Raw genomic sequence first — 23,778 nt, 5'->3', positions numbered from 1 at the left:
GACCCGCGGGCAGGCAGAGGGGCGCAGGCAGCGGCGGCGGTAGGGAGCCTGGCGGCACCGAGCGCCCCGCGGAGTCCGCACGGCGGAGGGGCGAAGCGGGCGGCGGGCCGGCGGAGCGGCAGCTGAAGGGGCCGCGCTCGGGTGGGCGCCGCGGCGGGGTCGGCAGGGGGGGCAGTGGGAGAGCGAGCGCGGCCCCCCAGCGGCGCCTGCGCGGCGTGGCGCACGCCCGGGGCGCGCGGGCTGGGGCCCCCTGATTGGCCGCACAGCAGCGGAGGGGGCGGGCCCCGCCGCAGGCGCGTAGTCCATTGGCCGAGCGGTGCGTGAGCGGAGGAGAAGGGCGGGGAGGGTCGCGGGAAGAAGGGGCGGGGCTGAGGGGCGGGGCTGTCCTGCGCTTCCTGCCCGCGCATTGGCGGGCGCGGGAGGAGGTGGGTCCTTCGCTGCCCCGCGCGGAGGTGGGCGGCGGGCGGTGATTGGGCGCGGCCGAGGCGGGCGGGGTGAGGTTTGGCGGGAGGGAGGGTGGAGCCCTCAGGAGCAGCTGCGGTCCCGCCGCTCGCCGCTCCGATGCCGGCGGGCACCGAGGAGCCGGCGGGCGCCGAGGAGCAGCCGCCTGCCGAGGAGCAGCCACCCGCTGAGAAGCAGCTACCCACCGAGGAGCAGCCACCCGCCGAGGAGCAACCACCCGCCCAAAGCTCGCCGGCGGCGGCTGAGAGGCCGCCGCCTTCGGGTCGCCGCCGTCCGCCCCTGTCCGCCACCGATCAGGGGGAGGAGTCTGGAGGCAGCCGTGTACTAAGGGGCGGCCGGGAACGGGGCCGGGCCGCTACCGCCTCGGCCGCGGGGGGAGCCGCTGCCACCGTTTCTCGCCGTCGTAAGGCCGAGTATCCTCGGCGCCGGCGGAGTAGCCCTGGGGCCCGGCCCGCCGCCGAGCAGCTCGCCGCCGAAACGCCACCCTCTGCTAAGAAGGCTCCTCGGGCTGGGTGAGTGCCCTGCGGCACAGGGCTTGGTCCCTGCTCTCCGTTGGGTCGTGATCGGGGTGGGAAGCTGGGGAACTGCCCTTGTCGGGCGGCCTCTCTTCAGTTCGGTTCGAGTGGCACCTAGGCCCCGGGACCTGTTTCCGTCCGCGGGGGGGGTCCCCACGTTCTGTCTCTTTGTTGCGGCTCGGCCTCACCGGTCCCTTCCCCTGAATAACAGTGTCCCGAATGCCACCTGCTCACGGCCGCCCTGCCTGTTGCGGCAGGCGTGCCTTCAATTGTGAGCCGAACTGAAATCTCTCGTAAGCCATCGGTCGCAGAGCATCCTCAGGATGAGCATCTGCCTATCTCGGTGCTCTTCGGTCCCCAGCTCATTTTGGCCCTGTATGCCCTGAGGCATCAGTGAAGGCGATGGCGGGGGTTTGTTTTTCTGGAGGAGATGGCAGCATCTCCTTGCTGCGTTATTTCTGGAGTAGCAGACCAGTCGCCAGCATCAGTAAACTTCGGGCATTTGGTCCTGGAGCTGAGCTGCCTTTCTCTGACCAGAGTCCCTCCGGTTTGGTCCTGTTATGGGCCAGAGTGGACTTTTGGTGGTTTGTTATTCCATTTCACCTAAGCTTTCCCTGGGTGAAGTAATCCATCTTGGTTTATGGGGTTGAAACCAGTGATTTGAGAACATGACAATGGGTCTGCCCCCAGTGAGGAATGAAGGATTGTTCTCAGCATCCTTCATTTTCTTGTTTCCGCTGCCACGCTGCAGAAGCTGTCTCATGTTCATGTTTTGTCTTTTTTCAGGTGCACAGATAAAGTAGCTGGTAAAGGTAAGAGCTGAATCATTCTTACTGTCATATTCCATCCAGAAAGTCAGAGCTTTCCCACAAAGGCAGCCAAACATCTGCTGGATCTCCTTTAAAGAGTGTTTTGTTGCTTGATGATATGCTTGTTTCCTTCCAAGGTCTCTGTCAAGACTGCTGCAGTTTGCGTGTGCTCATTGTGCACAAAGTTACTCTTTTAGATGATTGTTAGGGTCTTGCTGTTCTGTCTCAGGCTGAGATCACACAGTTCTTGGTTGGTGACAAACCCAGGCCTCACATCAGCGCTGCTGGTGTCAAAATACAGGTATAGGTCCTCAAGAGACCTGTGACAGGAATGTTGAAATAAGAGTATTCAAATATTTGCACTTGTCCTTTTCTGGCTTTAGTGGATGGTGAATTTCTCATGCTTCAAGGATGAAAGGGAAAAGTTCTGAAGAGGAGAGAGTAACTTTTTGAGAAAGCCCCAACTGTGGAGAGATGCACCCAGGAGCAGAACTTTGGTTCTTCCAGTGTCAGCCGTGTGAACTCTGCCTATCTATTTAAGACTTTTTGCACAAACAGAATGTTAGAGGGCTTTGCTCCTTGCACAGTGATAACTTCTGAAACAGCTCCAAATAAAAGGCTTTGTGCAGTGTTGGCTTTGACCTGGCCCTAGAGAGTTGTCACAGAAATGAAATAGTGAGGAAAGAAGGTCAGACACCTGTGCAAACGGCTTCATCTTTCTGCTGGAGCTGTTCAGTTGTTGTTGCAGGTGTATCTGGAAGGCTGCCTTTAGTCTCATAATTCAATAACTCTTTATTCCTACAAGTCTCTAGCTTTATTCCACTGGATGTTGGAATCCATCAGAATTCTAGCTGGTAAGGTGTATTTTTGCAGACAAAGCAGAGTTAATCAATGTGTATTTAGCACAGACCCTGCTTGTGTGCATTTGTCTCTTAACTGCATAAAGGGTGGGCAGAGTGTTTATCAGAAGAGGTTCAGCCTCTTAGGTCAAGGCAAAGTTGCAGGAATATATGGAAAGGCTTAGTGTCATCACTAAATCTATAGTGTCAACAGCATATTTAGTGGCCAGTCCAGTGTTTTAGATACCCTTAAGGAGAAACATGTAAGTAATAGTGAAAAACAGGCAGAGTAGTTCCATTTTATCCCAGTTCCCTGTGACGTGCTTGGAAATGTCAAATGTTAGTTTAAAATTTCCCACAGTTGGGGCTCTCTGCACTCCATCTGGTTTAGGCTTTAGCTTTGGGCTCTTAGAGACTCAACTGTCCTTAAATGTGAGAGTGGAAAAAGTATTTATTCAGTTTCTTGGGCTCTTTTTTTTATGGTAAGATTCCCAGCTAATCCATTCCCAGGATGGCATGAATGGATGGTATGGAAGTTGTCACTGAGAAGTCCAAAGAAAATCTGCTTTGGTGATTTAATTTGTTTTGTTTTGTTTGCTTTTTAGTCCTTAAAAAACACAGAAGTGAGAAAGCTTCACTTCTGTATCTCAGCTGCACAGTGGATAAAGTTGCTGCACCATGCTTGTGCATATTGGGGAAGATGTGGAAACAGAGCAAATCAGGCAGACCATGAAGTCTGCAGGAAAGAAACTTCTCTCCCACTCCCTCCTTTTGGCTTTTAGCATAAAATATTTGAAGAAACCTATTCAGATGTAAGGAAACTGCAGTTTACTTGCATGTCAGAGTTTTGGGGAGCTAGGAGTCCTTTAGTCCTGAAAGGTGAAATACCATTCATCATTTCAGCCCTAGCTGCAGCTGAGTGGTTCTCATGAAGGCTTTGAATTTAGTGCTAGCATTTAATGGCATGAGTTCTGATGTGGGATTTATGCTGGATTAGAATATTGTCTTTTACTGTAAAACTTTAGTTTAGAATGTTAAGCTTGCATGAGCTCAGCTGTAAATGTTAGCCTCTGTAGAGAGGGCAGATGGCCAGGGGATGTGAAGTATGTCTGGTGATGGGTCCTGTCTGTTGGGCAAGTTAAAGTTTGTTCATTGGGCTATGCTGCCTTATGTTTGCAATTGTATTTTTGAGGTAAAATCACCAACTTTTGCTGCTGGTGAAGAAATTTTGGACGTGATGGTTGCAATCATGCCTAAGTTTGCACTATGGATTATAAGCAAGATGCTCTGGCAGTGGCAGTGATGCCATTCTTTATAGTGCCGTGGAGGGCAGGGGTTTTCTGCCCCTTGGCTTGGGAGCACAGGCACAAAGGTTTGAGTATGCAGGTCTGGTGGGAAGATATGGGCAGGCTAAAGGTGTGTGTTTGTTATCAGAATTAGGATGTTATTCTTCTCACCCTGGTGGGCATGAAGGCAGCTGCAAAGTCAGCCGTGCTGATTGTATTCCTGTCTTGCCTGCTTAGTCATGCAGTGGCAACACTTCCCTCCTGTTAGTGTAGAAATTTAAGTTGCAGAAGTAGAACATTTAATCTCAGCTTATACATTAATTCATGTAGTCAGGCTGTGTAGTAGAATTCACATTTGACTTCCCACCATGCTGTGTATTCTTGGGGAAATAATTTTCCATTTAGTTAGGCCTGCATAGTTTTGATTATTGGAATATAGATTGGTGAATACACTTTACATGCTTCCAGCACTGGACTGAACGTTCAGTGCTTATTGTGACTCTTAAAGTCATGTTAGCAGTCAAATAAAATCCACTTCTCCCAGTTAATATTACATCCAAACTGGTTTCAGCCTCTATCCACTTTTTTGGTAAGATTTTCTGCTATTTACTTATCATTCTCAAGAGTCTAAGTGAAATCTTTGTACCAGTTGAAGCAGCAGGCTGTGTAGCTGTCCTGGAAGGAGTGCTGGTTGAATGGTAAAGATGCCAGGGTTGTGCTTAGTGGCAGAGCCCCTGCCTTCCTGTGTCCTGATATATATGTGCTTTGTCTTTGAGGTTTTAGAGCTTCAGGTTGTGAGAGGATTGCTTCTCCCACAGCAAGAAGAAAGAGGGGTGCTGATTGATACCTGTCTGAACATGAGCCAGCAGTGTGCCCAGGTGGCCAAGAGAGCCAATGGCATCCTGGCCTGCATCAGGAATGGTGTGGCCAGCAGGAGCAGAAAGGTCATTCTGCCCCTGTACTCTGCACTGGTTAGACCACACCTTGAGTACTGTGTTCAGTTCTGGGCCCCCCAGTTTAGGAGGGACATTGAGATGCTTGAGTGTGTCCAGAGAAGGGCGACGAGGCTGGGGAGAGGCCTTGAACACAGCCCTACAAGGAGAGGCTGAGGGAGCTGGGATTGGTTAGCCTGGAGAAGAGGAGGCTCAGGGGTGACCTTATTGCTGTCTACAACTACCTGAGGGGTGGTTGTGGCCAGGAGGAGGTTGCTCTCTTCTCTCAGGTGGCCAGCACCAGAACGAGAGGACACAGCCTCAAGCTGCGCCAGGGGAAATTTAGGCTGGAGGTGAGGAGAAAGTTCTTCCCTGAGAGAGTCATTGGACACTGGAATGGGCTGCCCAGGGAGGTGGTGGAGTCGCCGTCCCTGGGGCTGTTCAAGGCAGGATTGGACGTGGCACTTGGTGCCATGGTCTGGCCTTGAGCTCTGTGGTAAAGGGTTGGACTTGATGATCTATGAGGTCTCTTCCAACCTTGGTGATACTGTGACACTGTGATACCAATGTAGCATCCCATGAATGGATGCTCAGAGTACCAAACCTGTGTGTCTGACGTTGCTCTGCTTGTGTTGTGCAGAGAACAGGATGCAGACACTTGTTTGTGGAAGTTATTTTTTCCTGTGTGCTTTCATTTTGTAACTTTGCATTGGTATTGGCATTGGAGCCAAGGTAATTCTTTGGGTGCACATAAGTGCACAGCTATGTAGTGCTGCTATTCATAGGCTGTTAGGGGTTGGAAGTGACCTCTGGAGATCATTGTGTCCAACTCTCCCTGCCAGAACAGGGCCATAGAATCTAGCTGTTAAAAGGTGGAAAGAAGAGCTTGTTGGAGAGGTAAAACAAGGCCACATTTATTTACTTACAGCTATGATCAAAAGAGAAGTAGTGCCACGTGCATGGAGAGTTGCCTCCCTGGAAGCCTATTCAGTCGAGTTTCCTTGCACAGCGTGGGCTGGAGGATGCTGCCAGCAGTATTTACCTGCTGCTTGCAGCACGGTTAGAGAAGCCCTGGGTTAGAAACAGTCGTGCGTGGAATGCTTTTGTTAAGAGATTCACAAACGTGGAGGAGGGCTGTCTTGGTGATAGTTTTTGTTCTGTGATAATTTTTTTTCAGCCCAGCCTTTCCATTTGAGGCAAGTGTCATTGCTCTTTGTGGATGGGTGGTGCTGCAGCAGCTTTCAAGCAGTGATTTGAAGGCTCAGGGGGAGGTCAAAGAGTTCTTTGTTATAGAATCATAGAATTTGTTATAGAATCATAGAATTCGTTATAGAATCATAGAATTCCATCCCCTTCAGGGTTGGAAGGGACCTCAAGGATCATCTAGTTTCAACTCCCCTGCCATAGGCAAGGACACCTCACACTAGATCAGGTTGCTCAGAGCCACATCCAGCCTGGCCTTAAAAACTTCCAGGGATGAGGCTTCCACCACCTCCCTGGGCAACCTGTTCCAGTGTCTCACCACTCTCGTGGTGAAGAACTTCTTCCTAACATCCAACCTGAATCCACCCACTTCTGAATCCATTCCCCCCAGTCATATCACAACCCAACATCCTAAAATGTCCCTCTCCAGCTTTCTTGTAGGCCCCCTTCAGATACTGGAAAGCCACAATTAGATCTTCTGGGAGCCTTCTCCTCTCCAGACAGAGCAGCAGCACAACTGTTTCAGCACCCTGAGTCTGATTTTGAAAATGCTCTTGCTAAGAAATCAGCTGAATGGCTGCTGCAGGGGAATCTTCCCAGGGAGCAAACCTCTTTCAGGAGCAGCTGTGTGTGCCAGCACTGGTAGCATGGTATTGATTGAAGGGAAAATTTCTGGAGAGTGATTTCAAGTGCCTTAGGATTTGATTTAGCATTCAAGTAAATAAATAGAGATGTGGGATGAAAAATGTGAAGCAGTCATTGTTCACCTTGATCTGCTAAACCAGGAAACCAAAAAGGTGTAGTTCAATAGAGTTCATGCTCTGATGATGGAGTGGTTTTATGTCTGCAAGGCATCAGACTTGGCTGCTGTTTTACCATGAAATTGTGATGCCTCAGCATCCTGTATTCCAGTCAGATGCTGATTATTCCCACTCTGGTAATCAAGGATTGGGGAATGAGTCACACAAAACAAACCACATGCTAGCAGTAAAAGGATCATTTGCTTCAGAAGGCTTGGGGAGAAGTTAAGATTGCGTGTTGGGAGGAAGGTCAGGATATCTCTGGTCCCACCTGCTGTGTAACACAGGTTCAACACAGTTCACATCACTCTGCTCAAGGCTTTCTCCAGTCAGGCTTGAAGGAGCTTCAGAATCAGGCCCAAGTGGACTTCATAAGGTTCAACAAGACCAAGTACAAGGTCCTGCACCTGGGTTATGGTATCAATCCAGGCTGGGGGATGACTGAATTGAGAGCAGCCCTGTGGATAAGGACCTGAAGATGTTGGTAGTTGCAAAGCTGGAGATGAGTTGGCATCATGTGCTCCCATCCCAGAGCCAGCCACCTCCTGGGCTGACCCTCAGTAGTGTGGGCAGCAGGGGCAAGGAGGGGATTCTGCTCCTCTATTCCACTCAGCTGAGACCCCTCCCTGCAGTGCTGGGGCCAGGTCTGGAGTCCTCAGTACAGCAGAGACAGAGTCCTGTTGGAGGAGGGCCAGAGGTGGCCACAGCAGTGATGGGAGGACGGGAAACCCTCTGCTGTGAGGCCAGGCTGAGAGAGTTGGTACTGTTCAGCCTGGAGAAAGCTTCTTGTGGCCTTAAAAGGGGTTACAGGAGAGCTAGAGAGGGACTTTTTAACAAGAGCATGTAGCAGGAGGATGAAGGACAATGGCTTTCAACTGAGCAAAAGTAGCTTTAGATACAAGAAAAGTTGTCTTCACTTTGAGAGTGGTGAGGCACAGGAGCAGATTGTCTGGAGAAGTTTTGGGTGCCTCATTCCTGGAAGTGTTGAAGGCCAGCTTGGATGTGGCCTTGAGTAACCTGGTTTAATGGAACATTTCCCTGCCCATGGCCATGAGGTTGAAACTAAATGATCTTTACTCTTTCAATCCAAACAATTTCACGACGCTATGGAGCCTGCATAATGTTGCTGGGCCCCACTTGCAGTGCTCAGCTCTCTGGGCAAAATGCTCTTCCTATACATGACTGACTTTTCTGTTCCAGTTGATGACCACTGCCTTTCATCTTCCTGCTGGGCACCTCAGCAATAAGTTTTGAGGTGCTTGGTAACTTGCCTGTACCTTGTAAGGCTGCTGTTATACCACACTTGCAGGTTTTCTGTTCTCCAGGCTGAGCAAGCACATGTCCCTCAGCTGCTTCTCATGGGTTGTGTGTTTCAGTCCCCAGCCATCTTGGTACTCCCCTCTGGACTGGCTCAAACATGTTGACAGCCTTCTTGTGTAGGGAGCCCACAATCAGAGGGGGAATGCAAATGTGGTTGAACGAGGGGCATTAACAGTGTCCATTAGTCTCCTCACTGTGCTCCTGTGAGCAGCACTCAGGATGCTGTGGACCTTCTTCCCAGAGAGAGCATGCTCCTGGCCCTTGATTTGTGCTTTGCTCTTCATGGACACTCTTAGCATAGCAAAGCTGCTCTCCAGACAGTCATCAGAGGACTGTCTACTGACTTTGTCAGCAGGTGCTCCTCAGTGGTATCACTGTCTGGTGCTTAGGCAGTAGAAACCCACCCAGAACTAGACAGCAGTCTAAATGTATTTGGGTAAAACCGAGTGGATTTGAGCTTAGCCTAGAGCACAGGCCCTGTGGAGCCCTGCAGGTGACTCTGTGGGCTAAAGCAGGGGCAAACACTGAGTGCTGAGCATAGCCAGCTGCTTAGAATTAATTTATTCTGCATGCAATATGCAACACTTCCAAAGGCATTTGAGTTGGTTAAGGCCCAGGGTCACAGCGAGCACCAAAAAGTGAGATCAGCTGAGCTCTGCTTGGGAACTTTTGTTTTCAAGGGAGGAGCTTGCTCACATGGACATTTCAGCCAGTTCTGTTACCTTGCCAAGGCGTGCCTGGAGATCAGCCATCAACCCAAAAGACACTACCTGCAGAAGGTATAAATGACTGCAGAGACCTTGGGCTGGCAGTGTTGGTGGTGCCTTTTGTTTGGGCATAAGGCTGGGAACATCCAGCTCACATTCCTCAGGGTTATTTCCAGGTGTACAGGTCTGGTTAAATATGTGTTTGGGGGATTCTCCCAACCTGACTTCTGATGTGGTCCACTTTTGAAGCTGGCCTTTCATAAAGCAGTTGTTGAGGTTCCTGAGCGTCTATCTTGTTGTGCTTGGAGATCAGGGCCAGTAAATAATCATTTTATAAGCCTTTATCAGAGGGAGATGTAAGCTGCTTTTAAATATATGTGTCCTTACTTAGAGGGAGCAGGAAATGTGATGAGAGCTTTAAATGAAAGCTTGCAGAGGTGAGGCCCTGGGGTGTGCCCTGTTTGGCTTTGCAGAGCTGCGCTCCAGATCTGTGGGCAGGAGGTGGTGTCAGAGCAGAGGGGGGCAGTGACACTGCTGAGCGTTGTGCAATGGAGAGCAGCGTGGATTGATGACAGGATTTGTGCTTTTTATCATTAAAGAGCTTGCAATGGGTGTTTCAGATCCCAAAGAAGAGAAAGAGGAGGAAGAAGTTTCCAGCCTGCTCAGCCATGGCTCTCCTGGCGGCACAGCCAGGCCCAGCAGAAGCTGGCGCAGCAGCAGGGCGGCAGCCGCCGCCACCCGCCAGTGTGACACCAGATCAAAGACAGACTCCCTGCAGCTCGTCTGCAAGTCGGAGCCAAACACAGACCAGCTGGAATATGGTACGTGGGAAGCCCTGGCATGAAAGTGCCTGGAGGTAGTTAGGTCCTGGAAACCTTTGAAGGGAGCTGGGTGTGGGTGTAACTTTGCGAGCTGCATACAAACTGTGGCTGGTACAGGTGTGGTGCTTCTTGGTCACGAGTACCTTCTGCCACCAGCACTCCTGGCACTGAATGTCAACGGAGGTATCTTGAGACAGATGAGCTCACTGCAGCGAACACAGATTGAAACCTAATGGTGACTTTTCCTTTCAGAGGTCACAGAAGGGCATCAGTCTCCAGCTGGAATCAGGTAGGAAGCACTTTTGTGGTATTTGCTTTCTATTGTGTTCCTCACGAAGGGACAAGTTTATTTCAAAGGGCCCAGTTTATTTCAAAGTCAGTGCTCTCTGAAAGGCTCTGTGGGCTGGGTAGTAGTTCTGCCCTTGTTCAGTCCTGGATCTTTGTATTCTCAGTCTGGATTCCAGATGGACTGCAGATATGAGGAGGAATTTCTTCACCATGAGAGTGGTGAGAGCCTGGAATGGGTTGCCCAGGGAGGCAGTTGAGGCCTTGTCCCTGGAGACGTTTAAGGCCAGGCTGGATGAGGCTGTGGCCAGCCTGATCTAAGGTAGGGTGTCCCTGCCCATGGCAGGGGGGTTGGAACTAGATGATCCTTGTGGTCCCTTCCAACCCTGACTGATTCTATGACTCTGTGATTCTATGTCAGGAGGTATTGTGGAGAAGCGCACAGCAAGATTTGATCTGGGCATTTCACTTGGGACCTTTATTCCTTAAGGAGCAGGTGTTGTAGTTAGGTGGGTTCATCAGAGGAGACTGCTCTGCCCAGCCTGTTTTGGCTGTCATGCTTCTTAGTCAGTGCAAGCTGTCAGCTTTCCATGGTCCTGCTGGATGAGAAAGTGCTGTGTAATAGTGTTTTTCCTATCCTAGGGGATGATGCATGAATATTCTTGCAGCAGTTTAAGCTGTTGCTGCTAACGTCCTCTGTTCTCCTCTTTTTTTTTTTTTCCTCCCCACAGTGATGATGAGGAGATGCTCATCAGTGAGGAAGAAGTTCCCTTCAAAGATGATCCAAGAGATGAAACTTACCGGCCCCATCTAGAGAAGTATATTGGATTAGATACTTATTGTGCTTTTAGTCACACACAGTAAATGTCACAGCTTAGTTAATGAGCATTATATGACCCAAACAACCTGTGGTAGCTGCAAAGGTGGGGAGGCTCCCAGTGGACACAGACTAAAGCCTTCAGAACCCTGCTGACTGCCGAATTCTTTATTAATCCTTGTTCATACCTCTGCTTAAAAGTAGGACTTGATAAACAATCCTGAATGTAGATCCAGGTTTATGCTTAAATGTTTCTAAAGAGCAGACAATGGGAAGAGTACTGAAGGAATCTGCTGTGTTTATGTCTTTGCAGGGAGGCACCAAAGCAGAGGAGAAAAGCTAGCAAAGTGAAAGAGGAGAAAGAGAAGCAGAAAGAGATTAAAGTAGAAGTGAAAGAGGAGAGTGAGTTTCAGGAGGAGGAGGAACTACCAAGGAAGTAAGTAAAAGTGCAGTTCTGCAGAGCGTGGTGTTTGTTTTGTGTTCCTGCTTGTGTATCACAGTGTTTTGTTGTTGCTGACTTCCCTCCTCCTCATCATCTGGTCCTGAAAGATAATAAGGCAGAACCCTTTGTTCTGCTAGAAGTCTTGCTTCCTAGTGTCTTGCAAGGAAAAAGAAGAGTTGGTGTTTTCATTTGGTTAGAATGGAGGGAGTTTTCTCCCTGCTGTGATTTGGTCAGCCTACCTGGGCATGGCCAAAGTGGCATCTGTTGTAATGTCTGAAGTGGGCTAGACTCTATTACCAGGCTGAGAAGGCAACATCCTTTATGTACCTACAGGCACACATGGCACTGCTTTGCACATGTCATGTGCTTAAGTGTCCTCTTCGTACACTGGGGACTAACATGCCCAAAAAAGCAGCTGTGTTCTCCCTTGTTTTGGAGAACAAACAACTTGCTACCTAGTCTGTCTCCAGTGCTTTGAGTGGAGACGCTAAACCTTTGGGTACGCTGCCACTGGAACACAGCACTGAGGCTTTTTTGCCCTCTGGCAGCTGAGGTGGGTTGTATTTATGTGTCTGTCACAGCTGTTCTTTGGGATGGTGAGTGAAAAACGCAAAACGCTGTGGTGGTTCATTCCCCTGCGAGCAGTTGCTACAAACCAGGCTCCCTCTGCTGGTCTGTGGCCGTGGGCTCTGCAGACCTTTGTTTTCTCTCGCTGTTTCTAAGCTTCTGCACAGCTGATTTACATTGGACTTTTTTCTTTCCCTGTTAGAGATGGTCGTCTGAGGCTTGTGGTTATGTTGTTTGTATCAGACGCTGCTGTTGTGCACAATAAAACCTGTACCTTCTGAAAGCTTGGCTTGAATGCTGAGTGCCTGCTCAGCATGTTACTGGCATGGTTTTGCTACCTATAAAGATGTCTCAGTGTGGTCTAGAAAAGACTTCCATCAATCTACTGTAAGTGTCTCTGCAGCAAGCAGGCAGAGTGTTCTGGGCAGAGCTATTGCTTGGGAGGGAGCATTTTGGCTGCCAGCATTCATCTACTGAGGCAGAGCATAGCTTTTTTTTGTCTCGACAGGTGTATAAGCTGCTGTGCTTAATTCAGAGGGCTGTGAAATAGCTGCCAGATCACTAATCTCATTCTCCCTAGTTGTGCAGGTTGTTTTTCATATGATGTGAAATGCTGGCCAACAGAGCAGAGGAAATGGGGTGCACCATCAGTTGTGGATTGTGTTGGCAAAACTACGTGCTTGTAAAACATACAGTGGGAAATGGAAGGTGTTGTGTGAGCAACCCACATGAAGGAAACCACAGGAATCTGCCTCTGACCTGCATTCTATTGATTTTTCTTCTTTCTTTTTTTTTTTTCCTTCATTTCCCCCCCCCCTCTTCTCTAGAGCTTGCAGTTAATGAGGCAGCAGCTTGCTAACTGCACCAGACACTTAGAAAAGCAGAATCTTGAGTGCAGCCTGGAAAAGGATGAACTTAATTATAAGGCCAAAAGTTGTTTGGACAGTTGCAGGTTGAAAAGGGTTAAAAAAGGGAAGCATGTGGTGCCTGGCTGAGGGTATTTAAAGTTCCTTCCTCCCTGCGCTGTGGCAGGAGAGTTGTTGTTCCCAGTCACAGCCTGCTGAGCTGTGGCTAGCTGATCCCTGTATACTGGTATCTGTGTGGTTGTGAATGGTGAGCTGAGATGCGTCTTGAGAGGGGCAACTGTGTTCAGAAGGGCTGTGCACTAGACCTGGCTGGCAGTCACGCAGCAGAGGCCTGCCTGTCTTGGCAGACTGATCTGAGGTCTGCCTTGTGCCACCAAATGTCATACAAAGAAACTGCCACACGGGTATCAGAAATGGGGAGACCACAGCTCCACAAAGAGGAACCTTCTGTGTGGTGTGGCAGTGCTATGAAGTCCAGGAGCAGGCTGTGCCGGGTCCCAGTTACTCAGCTGCTGTAGAGCCTGCCCATCTATTACCAGAGTGTTTGCTTAGGAGCTCTTCAGGTGCTTGCCAGAGCAGCTGCCCTGCCGGATGCAGTCTTACTTTTCAGCCTCAAAGTGTGCAAGAGCACTGTAGTATTTTTTTAGATCATGCTCCTGCTTCATAACATACTCTTCAAAGAGTCTTGCCCACTAACGTTGTAAAAGAGGCTTCTCTCAGTTCTGTTTCTGTAACCCTGCTGCAGGAGAGGAAGGAGGAGAAAGGATGACAAAAGTCCAAGGCTGCCCAAGAGAAGGTAAGGGAGTGCCCTCTACTTAGCTGTGTTCTGAAGACTTGCTTCCCTTGCATCCTGCACAGAGATGTTGATTGTCTCACAGCTATCACTTATATAGGATAGGAATCTGCCAGAAAGGGAGAGGAAGAAATAAAGCACTGTGCCTTGACTTCCTTCCCTTCTCCCTGTAGGTGTGGGTTTGATTTCATCCAACTGAATTGGCACTCCCATCCCACCTTCCCTTCCCCACTTCTGAGTTGATCCCTAGCCAGGCATTGCCCAGCAATAAGGATCTGGGAAGTCTGTCTCCTGCAGTTTTCTCAGCTCTGGGGAGACTCCTCAGGTAGTGCTAGGAGCAGGGGGAACTCTTGGACAGAGACTTTATCAGCATAGCCTGAAGAGGGCTACTGGGGCAGTAATGCTTTGCTCTGACATCACTTGCGCTGCTTTGTGTTGCTGCTGCCCTGCCTTCAGCTGCATCAGCTAACCACTCTGCCCTTTTCCCTGCTGACTCCTTAGGAAGAAGCCTCCAATCCAGTATGTCCGCTGCGAGATGGAAGGCTGTGGCACAGTCTTGGCTCACCCCCGTTACCTGCAGGTTGGTTAAGTCTTTTCACTTCCTAAATGAAGTGTGAGGGGCAGGGAAGGAACAGGCACTGGCTGGCACTGACACACTCCTTCCTGACACTGTGTTTCTGATAGATGTAATCAGTCGTAGCCATGTGTGTCTCTGTGCCAGATGTCCACCTTAGTGGAGATCAAAGCTTCCATTCCGTGGTGTAAAGGTGTCCTGTCAGTGATTGGAGTCTGCTGAGGGACTGTCTGAGATGGATGCATTTAAGCTCTTCTCTTAGCCATGTCAAGAGTCTACAACCTTTCACTCTTCCTTCACAGCATCACATAAAGTACCAGCACTTGCTGAAGAAAAAATATGTGTGTCCTCATCCCTCTTGTGGTCGGCTCTTCCGACTCCAGAAGCAGCTCCTGCGGCATGCCAAACATCACACAGGTACAGGGGAGTGGGACGTGGATACACACTCCTCAAGTCGGTGAACAGAGAGGAAGGGGAGGAAAAGCCTTCTGAGATTTTTGGAGAGAGGCAGGTGGGATAATTTGCAGCAGCAGGGTGTTCTGTCCTTCTGGATTACCATTTGTGATGGTTTGGGTGTTCCCCGCCCCCCCCCCCCCCCCCTCCTTTAGAAATCACCCAGACTAGACTCAGCTGGCTCTGGAAATTGAATGAAGCTTATTATTTACAGCTTAGCAGGATATACAAGCAGATATTTACAGTATATACAATTATATACAGAAATATACAAGGTAAAAGGTAATACAGAAACACAACAGCCCTCCCAGGAACCTGAGTCCCCAGGAGGGGCTCTCAACCGCCCCTTCACCTTCCCCCTACCCCTCTCAATCTTACCCCAGTCCCAAGGAAGAATGGAGATTTGGCCAAGGGGGTTAGGAAGCAAAGTGGATTAGTCAAAGAAATGGCAGAGAGGGATGAGATGCAGCTCAGCCAGTTCCCCAGCAGAAGAAGTGAGAGTGGTTATCTATGTTTTTATTTCCTGTTCTTATACTTCTCAGCAAGCCTAGGAGGGAAGTAGACATCAGCACTGTTTTCCTTTCACAGCCTGTAATCTAGTTCTTCTCACCAAAACATTCTAGCTAGCTTCAAACTAGCACACCATCTTACAAACAAATAAAAGAAGGAGGCTATAGAGGTTTTAATTCTCCCTCTGGCAAGTATCACTTGGGAGTTCTGGAGGGGAATAAAGCAAGCCAAGCTTTAACCTAATTTGCTAGCCCTTCAATATTAGTCAGAATGGATAATTAGCTCTTAGGAGAGTCTTAATCATGCCTTAACTCTCCTGATCAGCTGCTGTGGCGTATTGTGAGACACCTCCTTTGCTATGCCTGCTGGCCTCCCAGCACTTCTAGTTCTGCTGCTTCTTGGGCAGTTTTACCTGCAACATGTGGGAGCTGGGAAAGGGAGCAGGTCTAAAGGAAAGTAATGTTCCAACTGGTATTGCTTTTTAGATCAAAGGGATTACATCTGTGAGTACTGTGCCCGAGCGTTTAAGAGTTCTCATAACTTGGCAGTGCACCGAATGATCCATACGGGCGAGAAGCCCTTGCAGTGAGTACCTCTGCCTGTCTCTTGCTCTCCTACTTTGAGGGACCCTTGGATACGCCTTTGATGGACTGCACTGAGTGCAGGGACAGCTCTGAAGTCAGGGCCAGAACCTGTTCTTGGTGTCCCAGCTCTCTAAACACACATCAGTAGGAGTGTTTGAGCTGCCACTTGTCTCACCTGCTCCTTGAGGCAGTGTCTCAGTGGAGATCCGAGTCACGTAAGCCCTCTGCAAATAAAACTGGAAGAGCTGCAATCAGCACCAGATGTTTTTTCTGGGCTGCCTCTTTGCTGCTGCTGTCTTCATAAGTGTGTGGGGATGTCCCTTTGTTGTGACCTCCCCCTTCTCCTGTCCCAGGTGTGAGATCTGTGGATTCACCTGCCGGCAGAAGGCTTCCCTCAACTGGCACATGAAGAAGCACGACGCAGACTCTTTCTACCAGTTCTCCTGCAACATTTGCGGCAAGAAATTCGAGAAGAAGGACAGCGTCGTGGCCCACAAAGCCAAGAGCCACCCCGAGGTGCTTATCGCTGAAGCGCTGGCTGCCAACGCAGGTGCCCTGATCACCAGCACCGACATCCTGGGCACTAATGCCGAGGCCATTGCACCGTCCACCGATGGCCAGGGCCTCCCCCTTCTTCCCGACCCCCTGGGGAGCGCTGCCCCGGCAGATTGCCTGCTGCTGGGCCCCGACGGGATGCCGAAGCCGTACTGCGGCGGGGCGGAGCGTGTCAGCCTGGTGGCCGACGGCAAGCTCTTCGTGGGCAGCGGCAGCAGCGCGAACCCGGAGGGGCTGGTCATGAACACAGAGATCCTGGGAGCCACCACAGAGGTGCTCATTGAAGATTCAGACTCCGCTGGACCCTAGTGGGTGGGGAGCACCTGGGTGCCGGGACAGTCTAGACTCTGTATTTAAAAGAGGGAAAAAAAATAACGAAAACAAAAAGAAAAAACAAACAAACAAACAACCAACAAGAGACACTTAACTGAAAGAGAGAAAAGTTAAACGAAACTTACAGTACTAGTAAATAACCGAAGGGTCTGCTCCCCTCCAGCGTGGATCACAGCACATCCTTTTTCTTCCAACCACTTCTCTCTCTCTCCCACTGCTCCTTTGTAGAAAGGGGCACATGCTGCCATTTACCAGAGCAAGTCGGACTGAGTGATGATGGATTTCTCCAAGGGAGGGGGGAGCTGCTGAAAACCCTTCACTCTACCCCAAAGCAGATGCCTTTCTGGCTCCTTGACGTGGCACCACTTGCAAACTAGGAAGTCTTTGATACGCTCTGGAAAAGTTTCTTAGGACTCCCTCTGGCCCCTGGTCCCAACTTCTATGCATTGCTGCACTCTGATCCTTGCAGACTGATTCTTTCTCCCAGGGCTGGGAGTTTTGGCTTGGCACTTTAGGCCCTGTCGTGGTTTGAGGTGAGCTGTGAAGCAGCGCACGTCCCTCTCCCCACCACGCTCCCCTGCTCCAGCTCTGGCAGGAAGTGGAGGGAACGCCCTGGCTCATAGATCATGTTTGCTTGGAGAGGCCCGGGGGCTACGGGAGCCCTGCGTGGGAGAGGCAAGGAGGAGCATCCCAGTTTGACGACAGTAATTTGCACTTTGAACATGCTTCGTTTTTGTGTTGTGGTAACAAGATTCCTTATTTATTGATTAAAAAAGGGTCGGTATTTTTAGTTATGTTCTTAGGGGGTGGAGGTGGAAGGAGTTTGGGCTATTTCCCAGTAGGCTCCTTTGCACTAGCGAGCTGCAGGGAGCAGGTCGCTGGGAGAGCTGGGGTGGAGGCAGCGTTCTGTATTCAGATGTCTCTCAGCTTTTCCAGAGTAGAGGGAGAACCCCTGGAGAAGAGTCTGTTTGCGGTGGGAGTCTCTGCAGCAGCATTTTAGCAGGAGGATGTGGTGAGTGATGGAACAGCTGGCTGTTGTCTACCTCCCAGCTAGGGGTGAGCTCTTTGCATTAAATGCCCTTCATGCCTCCCCCTTGCTCCCTAGCCTTTCAGGGAAGAACATCATCAGCCAGGAGCTTGTTCTCGTGACATAGGACAGTTGTGAGCTGCTTGCTGCTGAGGAATGTGTTCCTCATCCAACTGCCTCTCTTTTCCAGGTCTAGACAAAAGATACAGAAGCAGGGATGGGATATGGTTGTCTCAGGCTTGTTTATCCAAGGCAATAGACTGACAGGGGACTAAGGGGCTGTCAGCATCTCTCTCCCAGACCCATTGTGGGGGAGGGGGTTGTACAGCCACATTCTCGAAGCTTCTCTTCTTTGCAAACACCCCTGCTTTCCAGGAAGCCTGTTGGTTCAAGTGTTGTCTGCTGGTGTAGTTAGGACAGCTCTGAGCCCTTGGAAAAGTTTACATAGGATATGATGTGTCTGCTATGGAGACTTGGATCTTTTTCTCTTATCTGAATTTTGTGTGGAGATTCAGTGGCCTTGAATTCGTAGTGGTTTTGGAAGAGGTGAAGAATAACCTGAGCTTTTCGTTTCCTTGGTTTTTGGGTTGTGTGGTTGGGAGCAGAGAACTGAGGTATCTTGTTCGAGCACAAGGTTGACTTAATTGGTCTGAGCACACAGCAGCTAGGCAGAAATTGGGTATGTGGGGTCTGGACAATGGCAATAAAACATGGCATTTAATTGGAGACTTGTAGCAGGAAACTGACGCTGAACACCCACTCTGTCCCCTGCGCTGCCTGGAAATTAAGCTGCAGGCCAAGCCTGACAGCTTTTATTAAGCCATTTGTCCTAAACTGCCCCTTCCCTTCCTCCTTTACACTGATAGTGTTGTCGGGGCAAGTTGAAACACTGCTGGTGTTGGGGTGGTTTGTGGCTAAGCAGTTTTCAGCTGTGGTTGGTGTCTTATATCCTGGGTGTGGGCATCCCACGTTCTCGCACTCTGGCAGCAGTATGACTCCCATGCCTGCAGGAGATGCATCTGGCTAGGAGCCTGTCCTGGAGGTAAGGGTGAGGGCCCAGTGTACCTAAATGCAGGTCACTGGAATGGTGTTTGTTAGGTCCCTGGTGGTACACGGTTAAACTAAACCAGTTTCTTCAGCTGGAATGATCCAGTTTCTTACTTGGATCAGATTATTTCCAGCAGGTAGCTTCTGGGTGGCTAGCTGGCTCCCTTGTCCTTGCAGCACAGTAGAGATATGTGCAAACTCAGCTTGGATGGTTCCATGTCCCAGCAGTGTGGGTCTTCTGCCTGGGGAGGCTTGGGGACTGACTGAGCCACATTGTGTGGTGGCGTGTTCCCTGTCCCCTGGCTTGGATCACAGCCGCCGGTAGCAGATGTGCTGGTGTAGTGCAGGTTGGCCATGTCATCCCCATACTTACTGCAGACCACACTGCTGGAGCTGCTTTTCATGCCCTACCCCTGTGCCCCATGGGAGGTGCAAGTGGGCAGGGCCTGGCACAGAACACTAAGTGGAGAGCTCGGGGTTTTGTTTTCTGAGACATGGCACTTCAAATGTTTTTGAGTCAAGGGCTGGGCTTGCTCACCCCTGGTGATGCAACACTTTGGCACCTGGCTGGGAGGCAAGAGAGGCTTCCTCATCTGCATCTGCCCCAACAGCTCTGAGCAGAGCCAAAGGTTTACCATCAGCCACATTTATGGGATGCAGTCGAGCAGCTCATTTGCTTCCCAGCCTGGACACCTCTGATCCCTGCTGCTCCCCACCCTGTCCTTCCATGCACACCTCTTAGCTCTCTTTTTTTTCTTTTTCTGGGCTCGGCCCGTTGCCTGTCTGTCCTCTAACCACAGCCTGCTAACCCCTGGTGCAGGAGGGACTGGTGTAGCTTCCTTCCCGCTCCCATTTGAAATCCTAGAACTGACACAGCTCTCCTGCAGCTCTGCCTCCTCTCGATGTCTCTCCTTCACTCGCATGCAGTTTGCTTCAATAAATTATTGTAGTAGTTTGCAATAAACTTTTTTGTATTTTTTCCCCCTGTATTTATTTTTTTTTCTCCTCCCCGGGGAGGGAACGGAGGGAGTGCAGGGCCCTTCGCCTGCTCTCAGTGCCCTGGAGAGCTTGCAGGCGCCGTACCCGGTGCGAGTAGCAACGTGCGGGCAGGGGCCTCGGTCCGGGAGCCCCAGGGCACAGGGTTGGGGCCGGGGGCTGTGCCAGCTCTAGCTGGGGGGGGGCTCCCGGAGCTCAGCAGCACTTTCTGCAGTAGCCACCAGGTGGCAACGATGCTGTTGCGTTGGCCACCGGCCCTGGGAGCTCGGACTTTGGGGGGGGCCGGGGCAGTCTCCCAGCCAGGCTGGGGCAAGGCTCTGTGTACTGTGATACTAAAGGGAAACTGCTTTTCAACCCCTGTTTTGTTTTTTTTTTTTTTCTCTTAATCTGGGTAATACATAACCAAAATAAACATACTGAGGAAAAAAAAGAACCAACCTAAAGGGCTGTTTTTGTCTTGGTGCGTGCAGTTTCCTACAGTGGGTGGCCAGCGCTGCCCTGGAGTGACTGGGACCTCCTCTGCTTGCAGCCCCTTCTTGGGGGAAGGGCCCCTCTGTGAAAGGGCATCTAGAGATGGGGTAGCCAGTCCTATGCAGCCACAGGGAAATAAGAGAGCTGGAGGTGACTGGAACAGGACTCTGCAGCCTTCTGTTGTGGTTTGGTTTACAGCTCAGCCTGCAGCCGGTGCTGGATCTCCATCCCAGAGACTCCCTTCAGTCCTTCATTGGTGAAGTCTCAGTGCTGTGCTGCGCCACGGCCATGGCCGAGGTGTTGAGCAATGTCTGAGCTTTGCTAGCCTCTTCCTGGCAGTGGTTTCTCACACCGTGGCATGAGCTGGGGGAATTAGTGCGCTGCTAATCTCACTGTGTGGCTGGAAGGGAAGAATGGGTCAGAGCCAGGGCTGGGAGCCTGTTGCCACCAGGCAAGACCATTATAGGCAAGCATTTGGAGTAGCGGTGCGGGAATTTGGGCAATAATCTGTTGCTGTTGATCCCAGAGGCGAGAATCCGCAGCGTCGTGCCAGCCCCCGGGCGCAGAAGAAGGGTAGCGCCAGGCCAGCATATGCGTGAGCGGAGCTCTCGGCTGGAATGCACCAGCTCAGCAAGGGATTGTCCTCTCTGGGCTGGGCAGGCACTGTGCCCTGAGCCTGGTGCCCGTGACAGCTGCCCAGGCCATGGCGGCAGCAGACAGCCCCTCACCTGGCCTCCGGCGCCGCGACCTGTGCAGCCGAGGCATCCGCTTGGCCGGGAAGATGCGCTCCGATGTCGTTGACCTCCTGGACACTTATGTGAGTTGGCTGTGCTCCTTCTGGCTGCTTGCTCGGGGGCGGGGAGCACTGGTGGGGTGTCTGCTCTCACTGGGGTCTGGTAGCTGTGGCTGTGAGGGCGCACAAGGGGGCTGGCCCCGGTGGACACGGGAAACCAGTTTCTGCTGGTACTGGGCCCTTGTTGCTCGGGCAAAGGTTAAGCACCTCGCTTGGCGCTGCCCTGGATGCCTCCTGACCACTGCCGAGGCTTGAGTCGGGGCTCCCGGAGGAGCTCCTGTCTGTCCACCGCTGATGCCCAGCTGCTGTCTGCCCCGCAGGTGGAGTGGCAGGGCCTGGACGCCTCGGCCAGCGTGGCGGCTGTGGAGGGTGTGCCGACGGCAGCGGTGGAGCGCTGGGATGAGCAGACGGGGACCCAGCGGCTGCTGGAGAACCTGGCAGCCTACCGGACCTTCCGCGCCCTGCTGGCCCAGATGCTGGAGGAGCAGCAAGAGCAGCTGGGGCAGGCTGACACTGCCCTGGGCCGGGCCCTGGCGGCTGTCCTGCTCCAGGTCTCAGCCTTCACTTACCACCTTGAGGAGCTGCTGCAGCTGGAGAGCCGTGGGCCCCCCAGCGAGGAGGTGGATGTGCCAGTTCCCCCACCCCACCTCGGCCTGTTCGAGAGGAAGCTGCGGGGGCTGGGGGTGCTGCGGGAGCTGGCCCAGTGGGCTGTCAGGTCTGCCCGGGACCTGCGGCAGCTTGCCAAGCCCAGCCCAGGCAGCAGCTCGCCGCCCAGCCCGGATGAGAGCCCTTGAAGCTGGCTATGTGGTGGGAGGGCTTGGGTCCTGCTGGGGCAGAGCAGGGGGCTCCTTGCAAGCTTTGCAGGGGGCTGCTGACAGCAGAGAGGGTTGTTCGGGGCAGGGCGCGGTCGGGAGGGATGGTGTCATTAACCCCTGGGCCCCCCATGCTTTCGGTGCTACTCCCCGTTGGGAAACTGAGGCATGGGTCACATTCTGCACTGGAGCAAGCCAGGGTACCCAGGTGCGGTGAGCCTCGGGGGTGGCTCAGACTCTGCCTGCTGCAGAGTCAGAATTATCCCCTGGGAAGCAGCTTTGGTTCTTACCCCAGGGCCAAGAGGCTGTAGTCCTCAGTGGGCTTCCTTTAAAATCCAGTTGCTGCCTGGCTTGACAGGCCAGGTGCTGCCATTGGTAGAGAGAAACTGCCTTAGGGCTCTTGCAGGGGCAAGGCAAGAGCGAAAGGACAGAAAAAATACTGCCTAGTGGAAGAAATCTGGTTGGAACTAGATGATCTTTGAGGTCCCTTCCAACTTAAAGCACTCTATGATTCTGTGTTTGCATGGACTCCTTTCTCCCGCCTGACTTGCATTTTCTGCACGTTGAATTTCTGCTCTAACTGCTTGGGGGCTTTTTTTGGGAGAGGGGGTGTGGGAGTATGGAAAGGAGGGGATTTTTTAACTGCTCAGATAAATTAATGGAGAAGAACTTTTAATGGAGAAGAACTTTTAATGGAGGGCTGTGATTCAGAAGACTCTCTGCAAGGAGGTTTGTGCCTCCGGAGGTTATTTTGGGACTGGAAATGGCACAGAGGATTAAGTAGCCCCAACCATATCTATGCTTACCCATGTGAAGGGGAATGCTGTGACATTTTGCAGCTGCCCAGGCTGTGGTTTTCTTGCTGAATGGATGTGATGGCTGCTGGCTGCAGAGTGAATAAAAGGGCTGGGAGATTTACTAGGGTGATGTGACTTCTTGGGAGAGGTGGGACAATGGGGCTCAACTTCACCAGAGAGCCTGAGCTGCCCTATTCTTACCCCAGGGAAGATTCAGTCCTGGTGGAGTGGGAGGTTTGGGGGTGATGGTACCTGCTGGGAAGCTGTAAGGAAGATGAAGGAGCTGGGGATGAAGCAAGAGGAGATGGTGGAGGGAGTGATTTGAGTTGTGCCTCACATCCCAATGCGGCCCTGCCTTCCTCCCTGGTTTGCGGGAGGGAAGGCGATGTAGAGAGACGCCAGGGGCACGAGGTGGGGAGGAGGCTGGGACGTGCCTGGCTGGCCCCATACAAAGCGTCTTTGTTGTGGCGGGTGGTGGTGACACCGGGCACAGTGCCTACCCCAGCAGCAATGGTGTCTGCATGGGCATGGGAGCCCCAGGCGCTGGGGGAGGACAAAGGGCGACGCTGAGGCGCAGAGCCCCTAACACCCCATCCTGCCCTCTCCGTTGTCCACATCAAGGCAAGGAGGGCCCCACAGAGTCTGGCCAAAGGTGGTTTAGTGGTGCCTGTTTTCTTGTGGGTGACACCCACGAGGAAGAACATGCACCTTAGTGCCTGACCTCAGCTTTGCAGCTCAGAACGGATTATTTGTAATGTTTCTGCTTCCCTGCATTTGGGATTAACAACTTCAGGCCCTTATGTTTTTCAGGATTAGCCAAAGTAAGTCTCTTTCCCCACAAGTATTTCGCTTTCCCTGTCTTGTGTGCCTGGTGCATTTGGAGCTGTTTTGTTGTTCTCTCTTTGCACCCTCCTGCTCAGCGGTGGCCAAGTGCTTGCTTCCTCTCCTGCCTGCTGCCCAAAGGCAGGTGTGTCCATCTCAAATGCTGCATGGCTGTCCCTGAGCCTCACCACCCCCACGAGGCAGGGACAGACCATTTCGTGCCCATTGCACTAGCCTGGGTATGAGGCCACTTCTGAGGAGCCAGCCCTGGCACAGATCCATGCAACTCAATCCTTCCAGGTCAGGTGATGCTGTGAGCTGAGCTCTGCCGCTACAATCGCACTCAGGGAGTCAAAGCTGGTATTGAAGGTGGATCATGATGTTGCTGCAGCTTCCGCAGGCTGTGCCCGGCAGTGCAATTCACCACTTTTGTAACCTTCCTTATTCCTTCCTTGCTACTTTGCCAGCAGCAAAAAATGTTTGCAAAGCACAGGCAAGCGCTTTAAAATGGCCACATGAAACATGTCAAAAAGCAAACCA

General features: G+C 51.6%; 2 protein-coding genes across 4 annotated transcripts; both read left to right on the top strand.

Annotated features, from left to right (window-relative positions):
- The first annotated feature begins 512 nt into the window (after nucleotides 1-512).
- On the top strand, nucleotides 513-19,526 carry ZFP91 (ZFP91 zinc finger protein, atypical E3 ubiquitin ligase). 3 transcript variants are annotated; one of them, XM_064163462.1, is made up of 11 exons: nucleotides 513-974; nucleotides 1,764-1,789; nucleotides 9,494-9,694; nucleotides 9,947-9,983; nucleotides 10,711-10,797; nucleotides 11,110-11,232; nucleotides 13,417-13,467; nucleotides 13,966-14,044; nucleotides 14,341-14,455; nucleotides 15,487-15,586; nucleotides 15,939-19,526. In XM_064163462.1, the coding sequence occupies exons 1-11, from the start codon at nucleotides 562-564 to the stop codon at nucleotides 16,447-16,449; spliced, it is 1,743 nt and encodes a 580-aa protein (XP_064019532.1). In that variant the 5' UTR covers nucleotides 513-561; the 3' UTR covers nucleotides 16,450-19,526. The 3 variants fall into 3 exon arrangements, with proteins under 3 accessions (XP_064019532.1, XP_064019531.1, XP_064019533.1); XM_064163461.1 differs by having other exon boundaries at nucleotides 9,473-9,694; XM_064163463.1 differs by lacking the exon at nucleotides 13,417-13,467 and having other exon boundaries at nucleotides 9,473-9,694.
- Nucleotides 19,527-19,619: 93 nt separating this feature from the next.
- On the top strand, nucleotides 19,620-22,525 carry CNTF (ciliary neurotrophic factor). The gene is made up of 2 exons (XM_064163464.1): nucleotides 19,620-20,831; nucleotides 21,128-22,525. The coding sequence occupies exons 1-2, from the start codon at nucleotides 20,718-20,720 to the stop codon at nucleotides 21,599-21,601; spliced, it is 588 nt and encodes a 195-aa protein (XP_064019534.1). The 5' UTR covers nucleotides 19,620-20,717; the 3' UTR covers nucleotides 21,602-22,525.
- The last annotated feature ends 1,253 nt before the right edge of the window (nucleotides 22,526-23,778 follow it).

Source organism: Pogoniulus pusillus, chromosome 24 (genome assembly GCF_015220805.1).
Source record: "Pogoniulus pusillus isolate bPogPus1 chromosome 24, bPogPus1.pri, whole genome shotgun sequence".
Taxonomy (NCBI): domain Eukaryota; kingdom Metazoa; phylum Chordata; class Aves; order Piciformes; family Lybiidae; genus Pogoniulus; species Pogoniulus pusillus.
The sequence above is the reverse complement of the archived record's forward strand: the minus strand, read 5'-3'. Positions and strand labels throughout refer to the sequence as shown.

What these genes read in the sequence shown, in the direction of transcription:
- ZFP91 (XM_064163461.1), top strand. Translation starts at nt 562, where the DNA reads ATGCCGGCGGGCACCGAGGAGCCGGCGGGCGCCGAGGAGCAGCCGCCT. An exon ending in CACAGACCAGCTGGAATATG is followed by an intron (nt 9,695 to 9,946) that starts GTACGTGGGAAG and finishes TTTTCCTTTCAG; the next exon opens with AGGTCACAGAAGGGCATCAG. An exon ending in CAGTCTCCAGCTGGAATCAG is followed by an intron (nt 9,984 to 10,710) that starts GTAGGAAGCACT and finishes TCCTCCCCACAG; the next exon opens with TGATGATGAGGAGATGCTCA.
- CNTF (XM_064163464.1), top strand. Translation starts at nt 20,718, where the DNA reads ATGGCGGCAGCAGACAGCCCCTCACCTGGCCTCCGGCGCCGCGACCTG. An exon ending in TTGACCTCCTGGACACTTAT is followed by an intron (nt 20,832 to 21,127) that starts GTGAGTTGGCTG and finishes TCTGCCCCGCAG; the next exon opens with GTGGAGTGGCAGGGCCTGGA.